The following is a 17,398-nucleotide window of genomic DNA, read 5'->3' on the forward strand; positions in this document are numbered from 1 at the left end:
TTAGTCTTTTATTATTAAATATGTATAAAAAAGATTAGTTAGGATAATAAGTTATCTATAATTTAATTAAAATATTTTAATTTTAAATTTTAGAAATGAAAAAAATATTTTTTTATAAATTATATATAATGAATAGTATTTTAAGAATAAAAGTGTTCTAACTCTTTTTAATTTTTAGGGCAAAAAACCATTATAAGCCAGATGAAGAATGGTGTAACCTAAATACGCCAAAATGAAAATCCAATCCGCAATAAGCCAAGGGCCATCTTTATGTAATTCGAACTATGGTGGTTCGAACTCCAAACGTTAGTAATTCGAACTTGATTGGTTCGAATTAGGTTAAATGATAGTTTGAGTGTAAATCGAACCAACATGGTTCGAACTCCGTTCCCTAGTAATTCGAACCAAAGTGGTTCGAACTCAATTCCCTATTAAATCGAACCAAGGTGGTTCGAACTACTTAGAATTGTGCAACGTTAGTAATTCGAACCAAGCTGGTTCGAATTACACTTGGGGCGCTCCTTCATAATTCGAACCAAGCTGGTTCGAATTATGGGTGATTCAGCTATATAAGGAGTTCGAATCACCCTCATTCGAACTATTATTCTAAACCCCTACCCCACAAAATCTCAGAGAAAACGACCCAGATTTTCTTCGAGGAAGACCTGATCGGACTACTCTGCTGATGGGGGACGATCCGTCACGGTTATATCGGTTGGACGGAGTCGCTCATATAGCCGGGGTCATCAACGACGAGGTTAGTACGGAAATATTTTTGATTCTAGCGTTAATTGTGCCTTAGTGGTTTTGCATCTTGGTTAGACGGTACTTTATGTTAGTTGTTTATGTAGGTGGTTTAGGTGAGGGGATTATGTAGGTGGTTTATAATAGTGGTTTAAGTTAGCGGTTTAAGTTAGTGGTTTATGTTAGTGGTTTCGATTGGTGGTTTAGGGTAGTGGTTTTTGTTAGTGGTTTAAGTTAGTGGTTTTTGCTAGTAGTTTATGTTAGTTGTTTATGTTAGCGGTTTTTGTGAGTGGTTTATGCAAGCGGTTTATGTTAGTGGTTTAGAGTAGTTGTTTTACGATAGGTGGTTTATGTAAACCGGTTTAGTTAATTTGTTTCTTGTTAATGGATCTCGTTAAGGTGGTATATGTTAGCGGTTTAAGGTTCCGGTTTATTGGTTTGTTTTCTAGTTAGTTATCTTTCATGTAATGTTATGCTGTTTAATTTAGCAAAATGGTTTATGTAAAGCGATTTATGTAAACCGGTTTAGTTATCTTTCTAAGTATGCCGTTCTTTTCATGCGCAGCCCCAGCGATGCATTAGGAGCATGCGGCGGCAGCAGGGCATGCGTCTTGATGACAGATACGTTCCATACTTGCAGATGGCAGGGCTATACCATCTTGCAAGGCTGAACGACAGGTGGTTCCGGCTAGACGAGGCCCTCGTCAGTGCATTCGTGGAGAGATGGCGTCCCGAGACGCACACGTTTCATATGCCGTTCGGAGAGTGCACGATCACACTCCAGGACGTGGCATACCAGCTGGGTTTGCCAGTGGACGGCCGTTACGTGAGCGGGTGCCTGTCAGAGTTCCATATATACATCGAGGGCGCCCGTCCACCCTGGGTCTGGTTCCAGGAGTTGCTCGGAGTTATACCTCCTCCCAGTCAGGTTCAGAAGTACGCAGTGAACTGCAGCTGGTTTCAGGAGACCTTTGGTGAGTGCCCTGAGGATGCAGATGATGACACTGTTCGCCGATATGCCCGTGCGTACATCATGATGTTGTTGGGCACGCAGCTGTTTGCGGACAAGTCTGGGAACCGGATTCACATCAGATGGATTCCGTATGTAGCGAGGCTGGAGGAGCTGGGTACGTACAGCTGGGGTTCGGCAGCACTGGCCTGGTTGTAACGGTGCATGTGCAGAGTGGCGAACAGACATGTTGTGAAGTTAGCGGGCCCGCTTCAGCTACTTCAGTCTTGGATCTTTTGGCGCTTTCCTTAGTTTAGGCCTGCAGGATATGAGACGTTCAGCTGGCCGTTGGCCTCGAGGTACTATACTAGGCCTACTCTTTTTCAATATGAGTTACAGAGCTGCGTGTATGTTAATACTATATTGTATAATCTAAACACGTATATTAGTATATGTAACACATGTGTATGGTGCAGATGGGCTGGTTACAACCCTTCCGGGAGCGAGAAGGGTCCGAGAGTGGAGATGTGGAGGCTTAGGATAGATCGGTTACAGTCCAGGGAGGTTAGTATGCTACTTAACAAGTGATGCTTTTGAAATCAAATTTTTTCGACTTGGGTCGTACAGTTGCCCTGATAAGGGTGGGTTCCTTGTGCAGTTTATATGGATGCCGTACAGTAGCCCCGACGTACTTCAGGTGTTGCATCCGGAGGTTTTGGAGCCTCGGCACATGGCGGTATGGCGCTCGGTGACCGCGCTGATATACTTTGCTGTCATAGAGTGGCATCAGATAGATCGTGTTCTTCCGCAGTTTGGAGGGGTACAGGCCCCTCCACGTCCCGCCCTGAACATCGACTTTCTGATGTCCAAGGACGGGAGAGGCGGTGATCGATGGTTCCCATCTACCATGGGGAAGTGGCATGCATACTGGGACTCTCGTCAGGAGAGTGTACTGAGGTTCGACGTTGTTGCCGACCCCGGACCGTCTCATGAGTTCCTTCAGTGGTGGAGTCAGCATGGGAAGAGGTTCTTGGCCGCGGACACTCAGCTGGGGGATCCGAGAGCAGTTCCTATACCAATTGAGGCCTCACAGCGGGGTCCGGGACGAGTGCCAGACATGGATCCTTCGGAGGACGTGCCTGACAGGCGCAGGGTTGAGAGGAGGATGGGTGTCGGGACACGGAGGAGCCAGCGTGAGTGGAGGTGGCCGGATCATGCTATGGACGATGATGACGACGCCAGTCCCGCTAGAGGCGGACGACGAGTCCCGGGCCATAGGGCGAGGAGGGGTGATCACCATGGGGACGACGATGACGATCAGCATGGCCACGATGGCGGAGGAGGTTCAGGGGGTGTTGCAGCTGGTGGTACTAGCACACACGATGGCGGTCATGGAGGTGAGTGGTATGGTATAGGGCTCGGTGACGGGGCTGACACTGGTGACGCTGGACTTGGATCGGGCCCTCTTGGACAGTACTTCGTTGGTGTGCCAGCGGATGATCAGCCTGAGCAGGGTGGTACACCTTGGCGCATACCGGGATCACAATGGGTAGACTTTATTGGGTCAGACACGCTTGTTGGGGACTTCGGCAGTCCACGCTTCCTAGAGGAGATCACCGCCATCATGCAGGGGGACGTGACCCCCCGCAGTGGTGGACAGACCTCAGGCACACAGGCGCCGTTAGATGTTGATCTGAACGAGCCTCCATCCTCAGCCGTTGGTCACCAGTTCTGTCTCGGAGGTACCCCTCCCTCTGCCTTCACCGCTACACCAGAGTCTGTCGCAGGAGCATCGGCGGCACCTCTGCGTGTTGCACCACCTGCACAGCCTGCCCCGCAGGAGGATGGGGATGACATCGAGGATGAGGAGCCGTTTATCCGCCGAGGTCAGAGGGCACGGGTAGCCCGGCGCTGTGGGACTGGTTCGCATTTGTTCAGATGACTCAGGTTTCATTTGTTTTGTTCGCTAAGGTTCAATCATGTATGACAGTGATATGTACTTTTGTTATTATGTTATAGACAGATGCCCTATGTTAATTCTTATTTGTGCTGTGGGACATTAAGTATGTATAATCTATGTATGGTTAAACATTGTAGTCTTTAGTTTTAATTATTGAATTATGCGTCAATGTTCCTTGTAACAGCACTCAATATGAAAGAAAACATATTCGTTACTACTCGCAGAAATCAAAGTACAATATAAACCGTTAAACCAGTTACATACAGCCTCAAACGTTGCGATTAAAAGGAAAGGTTAAATGTAAACAACAATAACACTAACACCATGCCCACTAATGGCGGCCTGTCTGAGACGACCCTGCAACCTGTGGGCAATTACGTCGTGTGTGTCCGGGTTGACGACATAGGCCGCACCTCTTGGGCCGATTCGGATCTGCCTCGTCCATATTCGTCCGTATCCTAGTGGATCTGGGACGACCCTCCCTCGCACGCCTCCTGTCAGGGTCTGGAATCATCGTGGGACCATCGTACGGTGGCCAGTAGCCCTCCGGGATGGGAGGTGTGAAACTAATCCGATACACATTAAACACCGAACTAATCTGATACACGCTATGAACGTAAGAGGTCCATGTGACCCGTGCGTATGCACAGCACGCAAGTGCGTGCTGACACGGGAAATGAAGCGCCTGGAAGTACCCGCAGTCACATATCCGAGAGGCAAGTGAAACTCTGTAAGTCCCTAAGGAGAAAGAACCAGTCGGACTGGTCTCTGCTACGGTGAACTCGGAGTTATCCCGGTCATACAACGTCACCGTGAAGCATCTTGCCGTCTTCAAGTTGGCCTCAATACTCTTCACCAAATACTGACTGAATTGTTGTCCGGTTCCCATCTGTGCCTCAGCCTCTCTCCCCTTGCGAACAAAGAGTTCCGCCAGCCTACCATATGTCGCCTTCACCAGGGATGCGACAGGGAGATTTCTGACCCCCTTCAGGATTGAGTTCACACACTCGGAAATGTTCGTCGTCATGTGACCAAATCTCCGCCCCTCATCACGATGCTGAGTCCACAAGGTGTATTCAATCCGGTTCGCCCACTCACACATCGCCGGGTCTTCAGATCGTAGAATATCAAACCAGTAATGAAATTCAACCTCCGTCTTCGCATAAGCCGCATTCACTAGAAGCCTCCTAGCGTCTTTGCCCTTGAAGGTAAGGGCAAAGTTGGCAGCTACGTGTCGTATGCAGAATGCCCGGTACGCAGATGGTGGTAACCAACCGCCATCAGGGGCCTCAAGCACAGCCTTGATGCCATTGTGCCTGTCCGATATAACAAGCAGACCGGGCTGCGGGGTCACGTGTTGTCGAAGGTGCGAGAGAAAGAATGTCCAGGATTCCGCATTCTCACCCTCCACCAGTGCGAATGCGACAGGTAGAATGTTGGAGTTCCCGTCCTGTGCAATCGCTATGAGCAACGTTCCCCCATACTTGCCGTACAGATGTGTGCCGTCAATGCTGACTAGCGGATTGCAATGACGGAATGCCTCGATGCACGGCGGGAAAGTCCAGAAAAGTCTATGGAAGAACGCTTGAGACTCGTCCACCTGTCCTCCAACTCGAACCGGGCTCGTCTTAAGGATCGCAACACTACCAGGCATCGTCAGCTGGACACCCAACACCCACCTAGGTATGTCGTTGTATGACTCATCCCAGTCACCGTAGATCAGAGCAATAGCCTTCTGCTTTGCCATCCATACCCTCCGGTAAGTCGACCTAAAACCAAAGTGCGCTGCCGTGGCGTTCAGGAGGACCTTGATGCTCACGGATGCGTCAGCCCTTACCATTGGCATAATGAAGGCCGAAATCACATGATAATCCAAACTCCTATGGTCACTCGAGATGGACGTGGCCAGGCAAGTGTGTGGTCCGTTGTAACGTTTAACCTCCCAAATGTCCTTGCGCTTTCGGAGACTCAGACGAATCAACCATGTGCAACCATTCCCGAACTCGGAACACTTGCCCACATACCGGCGATGATCGGACTCAACGACCTTGTACTGTACCCCTCGCCGGATGCTGTAAGTCTTCACACTTAACAGGGCCTCATCTTTATCCTGGAATTGCTGACCAACCTGGAACTCTGTCAGACCAGCAGTCCCTTCCGCATCTCTAGCTCCGAATCCGACAGCGTGCCCTATAACAATCTCATTCCTCATGGCGTCTAGGTCCAACGAGGAAAAATGTGGTGGATATTGCTGTGTGCCAGAGCTAGAACCACCGCCCGCCAATGCAGGCCCAGACGCTCCAACCTCGTCGCCGCTGTCATCCTCAATCGTATCCGGCTCGACATCGTCGTCATCTGCATCACCCAATACTCCGTCTCCGACGCCAACCGGTGGAACGCCATGCAAAGCGTTCGGCATAATATCAAAGGATCCTACCTCGTCGCCTACGCCGTCATTCAGATCAACAGCGAAAGACAGGGAGGCGACCAGTTGGACCGCTGGCTCGTACACTGGGATGGAGGTCGAGGCCACGGCAGCCCTGGAACTGGAACCAGCTACCGTGGCTACATCGGTGGTATTCCGGTTCGAACCCCCCGAGCTGGATACAACATCAACCAGCTTTGCCAGCAATTCCGGTGTCCTCACCTCCAGAAATTGCCTCCGACATAGAAACATGACTTGCAGGTCCTCATCACTACCAATCGTCAGACAATCATACTTCACCGTATCGTGCAGGATCGTTACTGGAATGCGGTAGAAAAACTTCTTAACTCGCTTCGCACCTTCCAGACCAAGTTTCGTCAGCACAGATCGAACAAGTTCATCATAGCTTGTCGTTGGATTCACGACAATACAGAGAGGATTTTTATCTGTGAACTTCACTCCGGACCGAGTTTTCCTCTTAATGGATCCTCTGTGGTGAACCAAAACAACAAAACTCTCCTCCTCACTAGCCATCTTACACCCTCTAATGAGAGCAAATCACGTTTACAGCGTTTATATAGAGCTCTGAGTCCTACTAATTCGAACTAACCTGGTTCGAACCATGCTACATGTAATTCGAACCACCCTGGTTCGAATTACTACACTCAACCTCTCTCCCCATAATTCGAACCATCCTGGTTCGAATTATTACACTCAACTACTCTCCCAATAATTCGAACTCAACCGGTTCGAATTACATGCTCTCCTGGTTCGAACCTAACCGGTTCGAATTATATACAATTTTCCATTAGTAGTTCGAACTGAAATGGTTCGAATTACTTGCTAATAGAGTTCGAACCTAGGTGGTTCGATTTATATAAATATGCCGTTTGGCTTATTGCTGAAACAAATTTCTGTTTGGCGTATTTTGGTTACACCATTCTTCATCTGGCTTAATATGGTTTTTTGCCCTAATTTTTATATCTCCATATAATTAATAAAATTTAACAAAATTTATTTAATATATATATATATATTTTTTTGCCCCCACTCTTAAAATTTTCTGGGTTCGTCACTGGGTGGACCCAGCTAATTTATATGACTTTGGACCGCGTCATGCTTTTTTATTTTTCACTTTCAAAAACGACGTGGTTTGGCAACCATAAAGGCGTAAACTCTCGCCCTCCTCCCTCAACGTCACTAGACTGAAGCTCGATGTCTCGGTAAATTTTAGAAGGTTAAATTTAATAGTATTTGTATAGTTTTTTAGAGTGTTTGAGAATGTTCTAGATGGTTCTGGAACATTCTAGAATGTTCTAGAAGGTCCCGGAATACCCTAGAAAGTTCTAGAAAATTCTGAAAGGTCATAGAGTATTCTAGAAGAGTGTAGATGTATATAGAAGTATAAAGAGTGGTATGGAATAATCTAGAAATATTTAGAAAGTTGTGGTAGGATAGATATTTATAAAGAAGGTTTTGGATGATTAATCTGGACCGTTGATTAGATTTAATCCTAACCATCCATTGAGGAGGTGGATGGCTATAAATAGGGGGTGAGAGTTAGAGTTTATGTATGTGTGAATCATTTGTAATAAAAACTTGAACAATAAAGTGTTCTTCCACCAAAGCTTCCTTTCTCTTGTATTCTCTTGTATTCTTAGCTTTCTTGCTAAGTATTGAGGGTTAGGCTGATTTGGTCTTAGCTCAAGATGTTGAGTAAGTCCGAGTGCCGGTACGGTAGTGTTGGAGTGTGTCCAAGGCCATGACAATTTGGCATCAGAGCAAGGTTTGACAGGGAGCTCAAGTCGCTTGTGAGTATGGCTTCTAGTATCACCATGGAGCATGTTGAGTCTCAAAGGGGAAGGAAGAGGAATGCTAAGGGGCCAGCAACTTTTGTGATTTGAAGCCATCAAGTAGCCATCAATGATGTTTTTAATGGTGTGAGATTTCATCCAACGGTGTGAGATTGCTCATTTTTTCTTTTGCTGGTTACATACTGGCCATAATTTAATAAAGTTGCTGGCCGTCTAGACTTTTTCGGGAAGGAATGCTATTCCTTCTCAATGGGGAGGCAAGAAGGTCCGTTCTTCAAGTGAGCCTAGAGGTAAGGACTCTAACTTCTTAGAAGAGAGAGTTTCTGTATTAGAGAATGTTCTATCCTCTATGGATGAGTGTTTCCAAATGATAGAACATGATAAGGAGACCCTCGAGGCTCACGTGTTAGGAGAACTAGATGCTTTCAAAGAAAGCATGCTCCAAATCGAAGAGAAGCTTGAGAATTCGTTAAAGCTATTTGAGGAAGTTCGAGTTTGGTTCGAGGAGGCAAATCTCGACCAACCATTATAAGGGAGACGACAAAGATTGATCTCCCCAAGCCAAAGGAGTTCAAGGGCATAAGGGACGCTCGTGAGGTGGAGAGCTTCCTATGGCAAATGGAGAGGTACTTCGAAGTCCATGGGGTGGCCGAAGAAGCAATAAAGGTACGCACTGCAGCTCTCTACCTTTCTGAGAATGCTACTTTATGGTGGAGAGAAAAGTGCCTAGATATGGAAAATGGTACTTGCAACATAGCCACATGGAAAGATTTCAAAAGGGAGTTGAAAAGACAATTTTTTCCTGAAAATGTGGTTTATGAAGCAAGGAAGAAGTTGAGGGAGTTAAAGCATAAGAGTACGATTAGCGACTACGTAAAGGAGTTCACTACTCTCACGCTTCAAATTCCCAACTTAGCATCAGAGGATGCATTGTTCTTCTTCATTGATGGACTCCAACCTTGGGCAAAGCAAGAACTACAAAGAAGGAATGTTAAGGATGTCGATGAGGCCATCGTGGTGGCCGAATCACTCACAGAGTATCATAGGGGAGACTCTAAACCCAAGTCTTCCTCCAAGCTTAGTTTTGCTAAAGGTGGGGGAGACAAGGGGAAGAGTTTCTCAACCAAGAAGGAAGGAAAATACTCTTCAAAGAAAGAGTAGGAAGAAAAGAATAAGGCTTTCGTGCCCAAAGGAGAATGCTTCATGTGCAAGGGACCACACCAAATGAAAGATTGTCCCAAGCTAGGAACTTTGGCATCTATCGCCGAGGAACGAGAAGCTCAAACTCAAGTAACTGAGTGTGTTGGATCTATCCAACACATAAATGTTGTGAAGGGCAAAGAGGCAAGCACTGCAGAAAAGAAAGGCTTGATGTATGTCAAAGCCTTTATCAATAAAAAACCAGTCATGGCTATGATCGACACTGGTGGTACACACAATTTCATCATGCCTGATGAAGCAAAGAGACTTGGGTTGAAGATCACCGAAAAGAATGGCTGGTTCAAACCCGTGAATACCAAGGGTGAACCCCTTAAGGGAGTAGCAAAAGGGGTTGAGATGACTCTTGGTTCTTGGTAGGGCCTTGTGGATTTCTTAGTATCACCCATGGACGATTTTAAAATAGTCATCGGGCTCGATTTGCAAAAGAAGGCAAATATAATACCTATGACATACTACGACGTAGTATGCGTCATGGAGAAATGATCTCCATGCATGGTCCCTACAGTCTCTAAAGTTGGCGGACCACCAATACTTTCTGCTATGCAACTCAAGAAAGGGTTCAAGAAAGGAGAGATTACATATTTGACTCAATTACAAGAGGAGTCAACATCCGAAAGAGAAGACGTCCCTCCCAAAATCAAGGAAGTCCTTGAAGAAAATAAGGATATGATGCCTCTCGAGTTGCCAAAACAACTACCACCTAGGAGGAAGGTGGACCACAAGATTAAATTGGAGTCAGGAGAAAAGCCGCCCACCTCAACACCATATAGGATGGCACCGCCAGAACTCGAGGAGTTGAAGAAGCAACTCAAGGATTTGCTAGATGCTAGGTTCATCCGTCCATCGAAGGCACCTTATGGCGCACCAGTCTTGTTCCAAAAGAAGCATGATGGTTCATTGAGACTATGCATCGACTATCGAGCACTTAACAAAGTAACCATCAAGAACAAATATCCCATTCCTTTGATAGCCGATTTGTTTGATCAACTTGGTAGAGCCAAGTGGTTCTCAAAGCTAGATTTGAGGTCAGGATATCACCAAGTGAGAATTGCCAATGGTGATGAGCCTAAGACCACGTGTGTCACGAGGTGTGGATCGTATAAGTGGTTGGTGATGCCTTTTGGCTTGACTGATGGAGGAAAAATGCCAGTAAAGATTTTTCATAAAAATACGCGTTGAAAGTATAGTTCTACACAGACAATTAAACCTCAATCAAAATTTAATTTGTTTGTCACTAAAGCAAACCCAATAAAATTAACTGAAGTATTAAACCTCGGGTCGTCTCTCAAGGAATTGTAGGGAAGTATATTACTATTGGTTATGGAAAAGTATCTTTTTTTTTTGGGTTTTTTAAATGTTGAACAAGGAATGTAAATGACAAGGAAGTAAAGTAACAATTAAGAAAAGTCCTAGCAAGGATTGATAATTGAAATTCCTTTCCCATTATCATAGTCACTTGTGATGGTAATTGCCTTTTGCTCTCACTTAGTTAACCCCTAACAATTGAAGGTAAGTCAAGTGAGCAATTCAACTTGAGTTCACAAGTCCTAATCAAAGACTAGAGTTAGTGAAGCTCAAGCCAAGTAGCAACTTTCAATCACCAACCAACAAGAGATTTTGATAATTCAAGAGTCTCTAATTGATCAATCTAAGTTACGAATACCAAAAATATAATTTAAAATCTTACCAAGCATTTTATCAAACACTTGGTGGGCACAACATGAAAAGCATAGAAAAGTAACAAGGAATATTAAATTTAAACAACCAATTGCAAGGAATCAATAACAACACATGAAGAAAGAAGCAATAAACATGAAATACTTCAAATTGCATTAAAAAGAAAATTGAATCTAACATGAAGAGTTCATAAACTAAATTGAAAAATAAATAAATCAACAAAAGAGGATAAACTAGAGTGCTAAAACAAATAAGAGTAGAAGAAAATCAAATTAAATCAAGATAGAATTCTGAAATTAAGAGGAACTAAGACTAAGAAACCTAAAACCTAGAGAGAGGAGAGAGCCTCTCTCTCTAGAAAATTACATCTAAACTTAATAATTGTGAATAAAAGTGTGAATGAATGATTCCCCTTTCAGCTCCACTCTGCAGCCTCTAATCTTCACTTTCGGGCTTGAAACTAGGCCAAAAGCAGCTCAGAAATCGCCCCCAGCGTCTTCTATTTAATGCAGCACGTGACGCTTTGTCATGCATACGTGTCGCCCATGCGTACGCATCGCTGGACAAATCCTTGGTCACGCGTACGTGTCATCCATGCGTACACGTCGATTGTCTGATGCGCTGGTCACGCGTACGCGTCGTCCACGCGTGTGCGTCACTGCCAGCTTCTCCAAACTTCAATTTCTTGTGTTTCTTCCACTTTTGCATGCTTCTTTTCCATCCTCTAAGCCATTCCTGCCTTGTAAAACCTGAAAACATTTAACACACTTATCACGGTATCGAATGGTAATAAAAGAGGATTTAAATTAACAAATTTAAGGCCAAAGAAGCATGTTTTCAATCACAGCACAAAATTAGGAAGGAAAATGTAAAACATGCAATTTGTGTGCATAAGTGTGAGAATGATGGATAAAATCCACTCAATTTACATAAAATGTACCACGAAATAGTGGTGCATCATTGACCAATGCTCCTGCGACCTTCTGTACCTTAATGAACGAGATCTTTCGACCTTACCTTGATTAGTTTGTAGTGGTCTACGTGGATGATATTGTTGTCTATAGTAATACCTTGGAGGAATATGTAGAACACTTACAAACCGTGTTCAAGATCTTGCGAGAGAATAACCTATATGTGAAGAAGAAAAAGTGTTCCTTTGCAAGGGACGAAGTTCACTTCTTGGGACACATCATTAAAGATGGAACTCTCTGTATGGATCAAGGAAAGGTGAAGGCTATCAAAGAGTAGAAGTCGCCAAATAAGGTATCTGAATTGAGGTCATTCCTTGGGTTGGCTAATTACTATCGGAGGTTTATCAAGGGATACTCCGCCAAGGCTGCACCATTAACTGATCTTCTCAAGAAGAATCACTCTTGGGAATGGTCAAAGAAGTGTCAAAAGGCCTTTAATGAGTTGAAGGCTGCTATCACAAAAGGACCAGTACTAGCACTACCCGACTACTCAAAGGTATTTGAAGTCCACACTGATGCTTTTGACTATGCTATTGGAGGGGTTCTGATGCAAGAAGGACATCCGATTGCCTTTGAGAGTCGCAAGTTGAATGATACAGAGAGGTGATACACCGTCCAAGAGAAGGAGATGACCGCGGTAGTGCATTGTCTGAGAACTTAGCGTCACTACTTGCTTGGTTCACACTTCATCGTCAAGACAGACAATGTAGCTACAAGCTACTTCCAAATTCAGAAGAAGTTAAGCCCTAAACAAGCTAAGTGGCAAAATTTCTTGGCTGAGTTTGATTTCGAATTTGAATACAAGTCAGGCAAGACTAATGTGGTAGCAGATGCGCTGAGTTGCAAGGCTAAGTTAGCGGCCATTTCTATGGTTGAAGGAGATATTATGCATACCATCAAGGAAGGGTTGCATTACGATCCATTAGCCAAGAAGTTGGTGGAGTTGGCTAGAGAAGGTAAGACCAAAAGATTTTGGTTAGAAAACGACATTCTCTACACTAAAGGGAGAAGACTATACGTCCCTAAATAGGAAAATCTAAGAAGAAAATTAGTGAAGGAATGCCACGACACCAAGTGGGATGGTCACCAAGGTCAGCGAAGGACCTTGGCACTCATTGAATCTTCTTATTATTGGCCTCAAATGAGAGATGAAGTGGAGAGCTATGTGAAGACTTGTCTTGTGTGCCAACAAGATAAGATTGAAAACAAGATACCAAGCGGGTTGTTGGAACCTCTGCCTCCATCAGAGCGACCGTGGGAAAGTGTCTCTCTAGATTTCACCTCTGCCTTACCGAAGTTCGAGGGTTTTGGATCTATTCTCGTGGTAGTGGATCGATTTTCGAAGTATGCTACCTTTATACCTGCCCCTACTGACTGCACTGCAGAGGAAGCAGCACGACTATTCTTCAAGAATGCGGTGAAGTACTGGGGATTGTCTAAAAGCATCATTAGTGATCGAGATCCACGCTTCACAGGACGACTATGGACAGAGCTGTTCAAACTCCTTGGGTCGGAGCTTCATTTCTCAACAAGCTTTCATCCTCAAACTGATGGGTATATTGAGAGAATGAATGCCTTACTTGAGTGTTACTTGAGGCATTTTGTAAGCGCTAATCAGAAGGATTGGACAAAACTCCTAGACATTGCTCAGTTCTCATACAATCTGCAAAGGAGTGAGTTTACAAGGAAGAGCCCATTCGAGATTGTGACTAGACAACAACTGCTTACACCTCACTCTCTTTCTTCCTCTTATTCAGGGAAGAGCCCTGGAGCTTATCATATGATTAAGTCATGGGAAGAACAAGCAGATGTCACTCGTTCTTACCTCGACAAAGCTACCAAGAGGATGAAGAAATGGGCAGATTAGAAGAGGAGGCATGCAAGCTATCATGTGGGAGACAAGGTAATGATCAAACTTCTTCCACAACAATTCAAGCCTTTCGCAAAGTTTATAAGGGTTTAATCCGCAAATACGAGGGCCATTTGATATCATTGGACGTATTGGGGAGGCTGCTTACAAAGTACAACTCTCTCCCTCTTTGAAGATCCACCTGGTCTTCCATGTGAGTATGCTTAAACCATATCATGGAGACCAAGATGAACCGAGTAGAGGTGACTCGAGTCGTGCTTCGCCCGTGGTGATTAGATCTTTTGATAAAGAAATCGAAGAGATCTTAGCTAATCGCATCGTGCGACGAAGAGGGGTACCACCAAGTATCCAATACTTGATCAAGTGGAAAGGGCTCCCGATAACCGAAGCTAGTTGGGAAACTCGTGAAGATCTGTGGCAATTCCAAGAACACCTAGGGCGCTATCATGAACAGAACGCGACGAGGACGTCTACGCATTAGGTGGGGGAGAATGTCACGGTAAATTTTAGAAGGTTAAATTTAACAGTGTTTGTATTATTTTCTGGAGTGTTTGAGAATGCTCTAGATGGTTCCGGAACGTTCTAGAATGTCCTAGAAGATCCCAGAATACCCTAGAAGGTTCTAGAAGACTCTGGAAGGTCATAGAGTATTCTAGAAGAGTGTAGATGTATATAGAAGTATAAAGAGTGGTATAGAATAATCTAGAAACATTTAGAAAGTTGTGGTAGAATAGATATTTGTAAAGAAGGTTCTGGATGATTAATTTGGATCGTTGATTAGATTTAATCCTAACCATCTATTGAGGAGGTGGATGGATATAAATAGGGGGTGAGAGTTAGAGTTTATGTATGTGTGAATCATTTGTAACAAACACTTGAACAATAAAGTATTCTTCCACCAAAGCTTCCTTTCTCTTGTGTTCTCTTGTATTCTTAGCTTTCTTGCAAAGTATTGAAGGTTAGGATGACTTGGTCTTAGCTCAAGAGGTTAAGTAAGTCCGAGTGCCGGTACGGTAGCGTTGGAGTGTGTCCAAGGCCGTGACATCGAGCTCTCCAATCTCTGTCACTGTGGCTCACTAGTGTCGCACCCAAGCTCCCTCCCTCTCTCGACAACGGTCTCTCTTGCTGTCTCCGGTGTCGCACTCAAGCTAGTCATCGCTCTCTTGGATCGGGTCTCTCTCATGGTCTCTGGTCTCGCACTCAGCGGCGCTCGCGCTCCTTTCCTCCCTTCGTTGTCGCCAGTTGCAGAAGCAGCAGGTCTTGGGACTGGTCGTCATCTTCGCTCCCTGTCTCGTCACTGTCTCGCAGTCAGTCCCGCGCCTTCATTGCGCTCGTCGTCACCGGCGGCAGGAGCAGCAGGTCCCGGGGCTTCTCCTCGCCGCCAGCAACTCTCGCCGTCAGCTACGCTTCCTTCGCGCAACCAGAAGCTGGTCCCGATTTGGTGAGTTCCAACAAATTCTTTCCTTTTTTGTTTTGGTGTTGTCTTTGATTTTGTTGCTGAAAATATCAGTGAATTAGTCTCCTTGTTGCTAACAATAATCACCCACATGAATTTCAATATTGATTATCACTGAATCTTGAATAATTTGTTGATGAAAATTCGCTGAACTAGTTTTTTTTGTTGCTGAAAATTATCATTGAGATGAATTTATTACTGATTATCATAACTGAATTTTAAATCTGTTACTGTTCTCTTCAAATAATTACTTAGGTAAATCTTTTTGTTGATGAAAACCATCACTGAGTTGAATTTGTTAGTGATTGAACCTTGAATTTGTTACTTCTATGCCCCTTGGGCTACAATTGCTCTTGGGATGTTGCATTTCCTCTCCATAACTTGTATTAATTTATCAATTTCTGCTTTAAGGTTTGAGTTGCAGTTAAGAGCTCTCGTTCACTTCCATTTTATTCAATTCTTTTGTTTAGGTTAAGATGTCTTATGAAGCTGTCTCCTACTTCTACCTGAACTTGTTTCTGGGATAAATTATAATTACAAAAAGTATCACTTCATTCACTCTAGACTCTATATTTTATTACTTTAGTTTTTCTGGTTCTCATCTCATGTGACACATTTCTCCACGATGACTATGTACTTTCAGGAAAGAGATATCACAACTGCAGGAAAAAGAAATTGAAATGAAAAAGGCAGCAGCTAGAGGTAGCAAGGCTGAACAGAAAGCTAAGAAACAAGTGGAGGACGAGGTTACTCGACTTTCTGCTAATCTTAAAGAGAAACATGCAAAAGCACTGGCTGATGGGAGCAGAGAATCCAAGCAGAGCAGAGTGACACTACAAGTTGAAGCCTCTCGGTTTAACTGTTTGTGAAATAAAGCCTGATGGACACTGCCTCTATAGAGCCGTTGAGGATCAGCTGGCCCTCCTCTCTGGTGGTAGATCACCTCGCAGAAATTTGAAAACTATTGTAAAGAGGTGGAGTCCACGGCTTTATGGGGAGGACAGTTAGAGGTTGGTGCCTTGATTCACTGCTTGAAGAAGCATATTATGATATTTTCAGGCTCCTGCCCGAATGTGGAGATGGGGAAGGAGTATAACTCTGCCGATGGCACTGCCTCATCAAGTTCGAGTATTATGCTTTCCTACCGCAAGCATGCTTTTGGACTTGGTGAGCATTATAATTCTGTGGTCCCAGCATGATCTGAATGTGTCTATCACAAAAAGCATTTTTATGACGATGTTGCCTTACAGCATTTTTCTTTGAAACCAAACATTTGATGAAAGATCTCTTGGAATCGAAGTTGTTATAACTTATAACAGTTCTTGAATGAGTGATTTGCTTTGACATGCTCATTGAACCATTCTGAATTTGTGATCCACGTAAATAATTTTGATCAACATAATTTCAAATTGTGAGTAGCTCAAATTTTATGTTGTTGAACATTCAGCAAAGAGAATACTTTGCTTTGCATCTATGAAAGGGTTAAAGTTGAAGCATACACAACTTGGAACAAGAGAGAAACTGTGTCTAGGTTCCTTAATTTACAATTTGTATGCTGAAAACCGTCCTCGTTTTCCTTGATCATCATATACCGTTTCTACTCTACCATGAAGTTAATTACTTTTGCCATCTAATACTAAAAATAATTTCGCACCTCACCAATCACAATCCAAAAGAGCAGACACACGAATTCCGCACAAAATAAACAATCTTATCAGCATTCCTGTATTGGACAAGTTCGTCTCTTCCCATTCCAAAAGTCACATATATTACAGGTTTTCTACCGTAAGACTAGTTTATCACCATCATTTTCTGCATGGTAATAGAAATTGTTTTTTCAGGACCTAAGAAACTATGTTCTTTCCCATTTATTTTATTATTAACAAGATTTGAGGTTTATTGAAAAACAAAAAACCACAATAAATAAACCCCCACAAATTCTAGAGTTTCACATTGTTTACTCCAAACGGTCTTTCCAGTTTCCACCATTCCTTTCATTTCTGTCCCTATGCACCAGTGACACCCAAAAGAATGGGGCTGAGACTATATGTTTGAGATACAAGTTACAACTAGTCTTCTAGATCAAAATATTGAATTCAATTGTTTTTTCCATTCATTTGATCTACAATAATATTATATTAGTGTGACATGACATTTAATAGTGTAGGATTATTCATTTTTTCTTTTGATGATTAAATGTTGGCCAAATTTTAATAAAAATACTGACGTTCTAGACTTTTTCTTTAAAAAAATTATTAATTAAATTTCAGTTTCTTCTTTCCCAATTTTTTTTTATTGAAATTTTATATAT

At 43.7% G+C, this 17,398-nt stretch overlaps 2 protein-coding genes across 3 annotated transcripts; one reads left to right on the forward strand and one right to left on the reverse strand.

Moving 5' to 3' along the window:
- LOC107615811 lies at positions 3,985-6,702 on the reverse strand. The gene is made up of 4 exons (XM_016317839.1): positions 6,689-6,702; positions 5,851-6,568; positions 5,254-5,706; positions 3,985-5,103 (listed from the first exon to the last, which is right to left on the reverse strand). The coding sequence occupies exons 1-4, from the start codon at positions 6,700-6,702 to the stop codon at positions 3,985-3,987; spliced, it is 2,304 nt and encodes a 767-aa protein (XP_016173325.1).
- Positions 14,417-16,932, forward strand: LOC107615812. 2 transcript variants are annotated; one of them, XR_002353847.1, is made up of 3 exons: positions 14,417-15,072; positions 15,558-15,630; positions 15,731-15,817. XR_002353847.1 is itself a non-coding variant. In XM_021111193.1 (2 exons), exons 1-2 carry the CDS (start codon positions 14,813-14,815, stop codon positions 15,954-15,956), a joined length of 486 nt encoding a protein of 161 aa, XP_020966852.1. In that variant the 5' UTR covers positions 14,417-14,812; the 3' UTR covers positions 15,957-16,932. The 2 variants fall into 2 exon arrangements, 1 of the variants encoding a protein (XP_020966852.1); XM_021111193.1 differs by lacking the exon at positions 15,558-15,630 and having other exon boundaries at positions 15,731-16,932.

Source organism: Arachis ipaensis, chromosome B09 (genome assembly GCF_000816755.2).
Source record: "Arachis ipaensis cultivar K30076 chromosome B09, Araip1.1, whole genome shotgun sequence".
Lineage (NCBI taxonomy): Eukaryota > Viridiplantae > Streptophyta > Magnoliopsida > Fabales > Fabaceae > Arachis > Arachis ipaensis.

What these genes read in the sequence shown, in the direction of transcription:
- LOC107615811 (XM_016317839.1), bottom strand. An exon ending in ACGCCATGAGGAATGAGATT is followed by an intron (nt 5,707 to 5,850) that starts GTTATAGGGCAC and finishes CGAGGGGTACAG; the next exon opens with TACAAGGTCGTTGAGTCCGA. An exon ending in CGGTTCGAGTTGGAGGACAG is followed by an intron (nt 5,104 to 5,253) that starts GTGGACGAGTCT and finishes GCGATTGCACAG; the next exon opens with GACGGGAACTCCAACATTCT.
- LOC107615812 (XM_021111193.1), top strand. Translation starts at nt 14,813, where the DNA reads ATGGTCTCTGGTCTCGCACTCAGCGGCGCTCGCGCTCCTTTCCTCCCT. An exon ending in CAGAAGCTGGTCCCGATTTG is followed by an intron (nt 15,073 to 15,730) that starts GTGAGTTCCAAC and finishes ATGTACTTTCAG; the next exon opens with GAAAGAGATATCACAACTGC.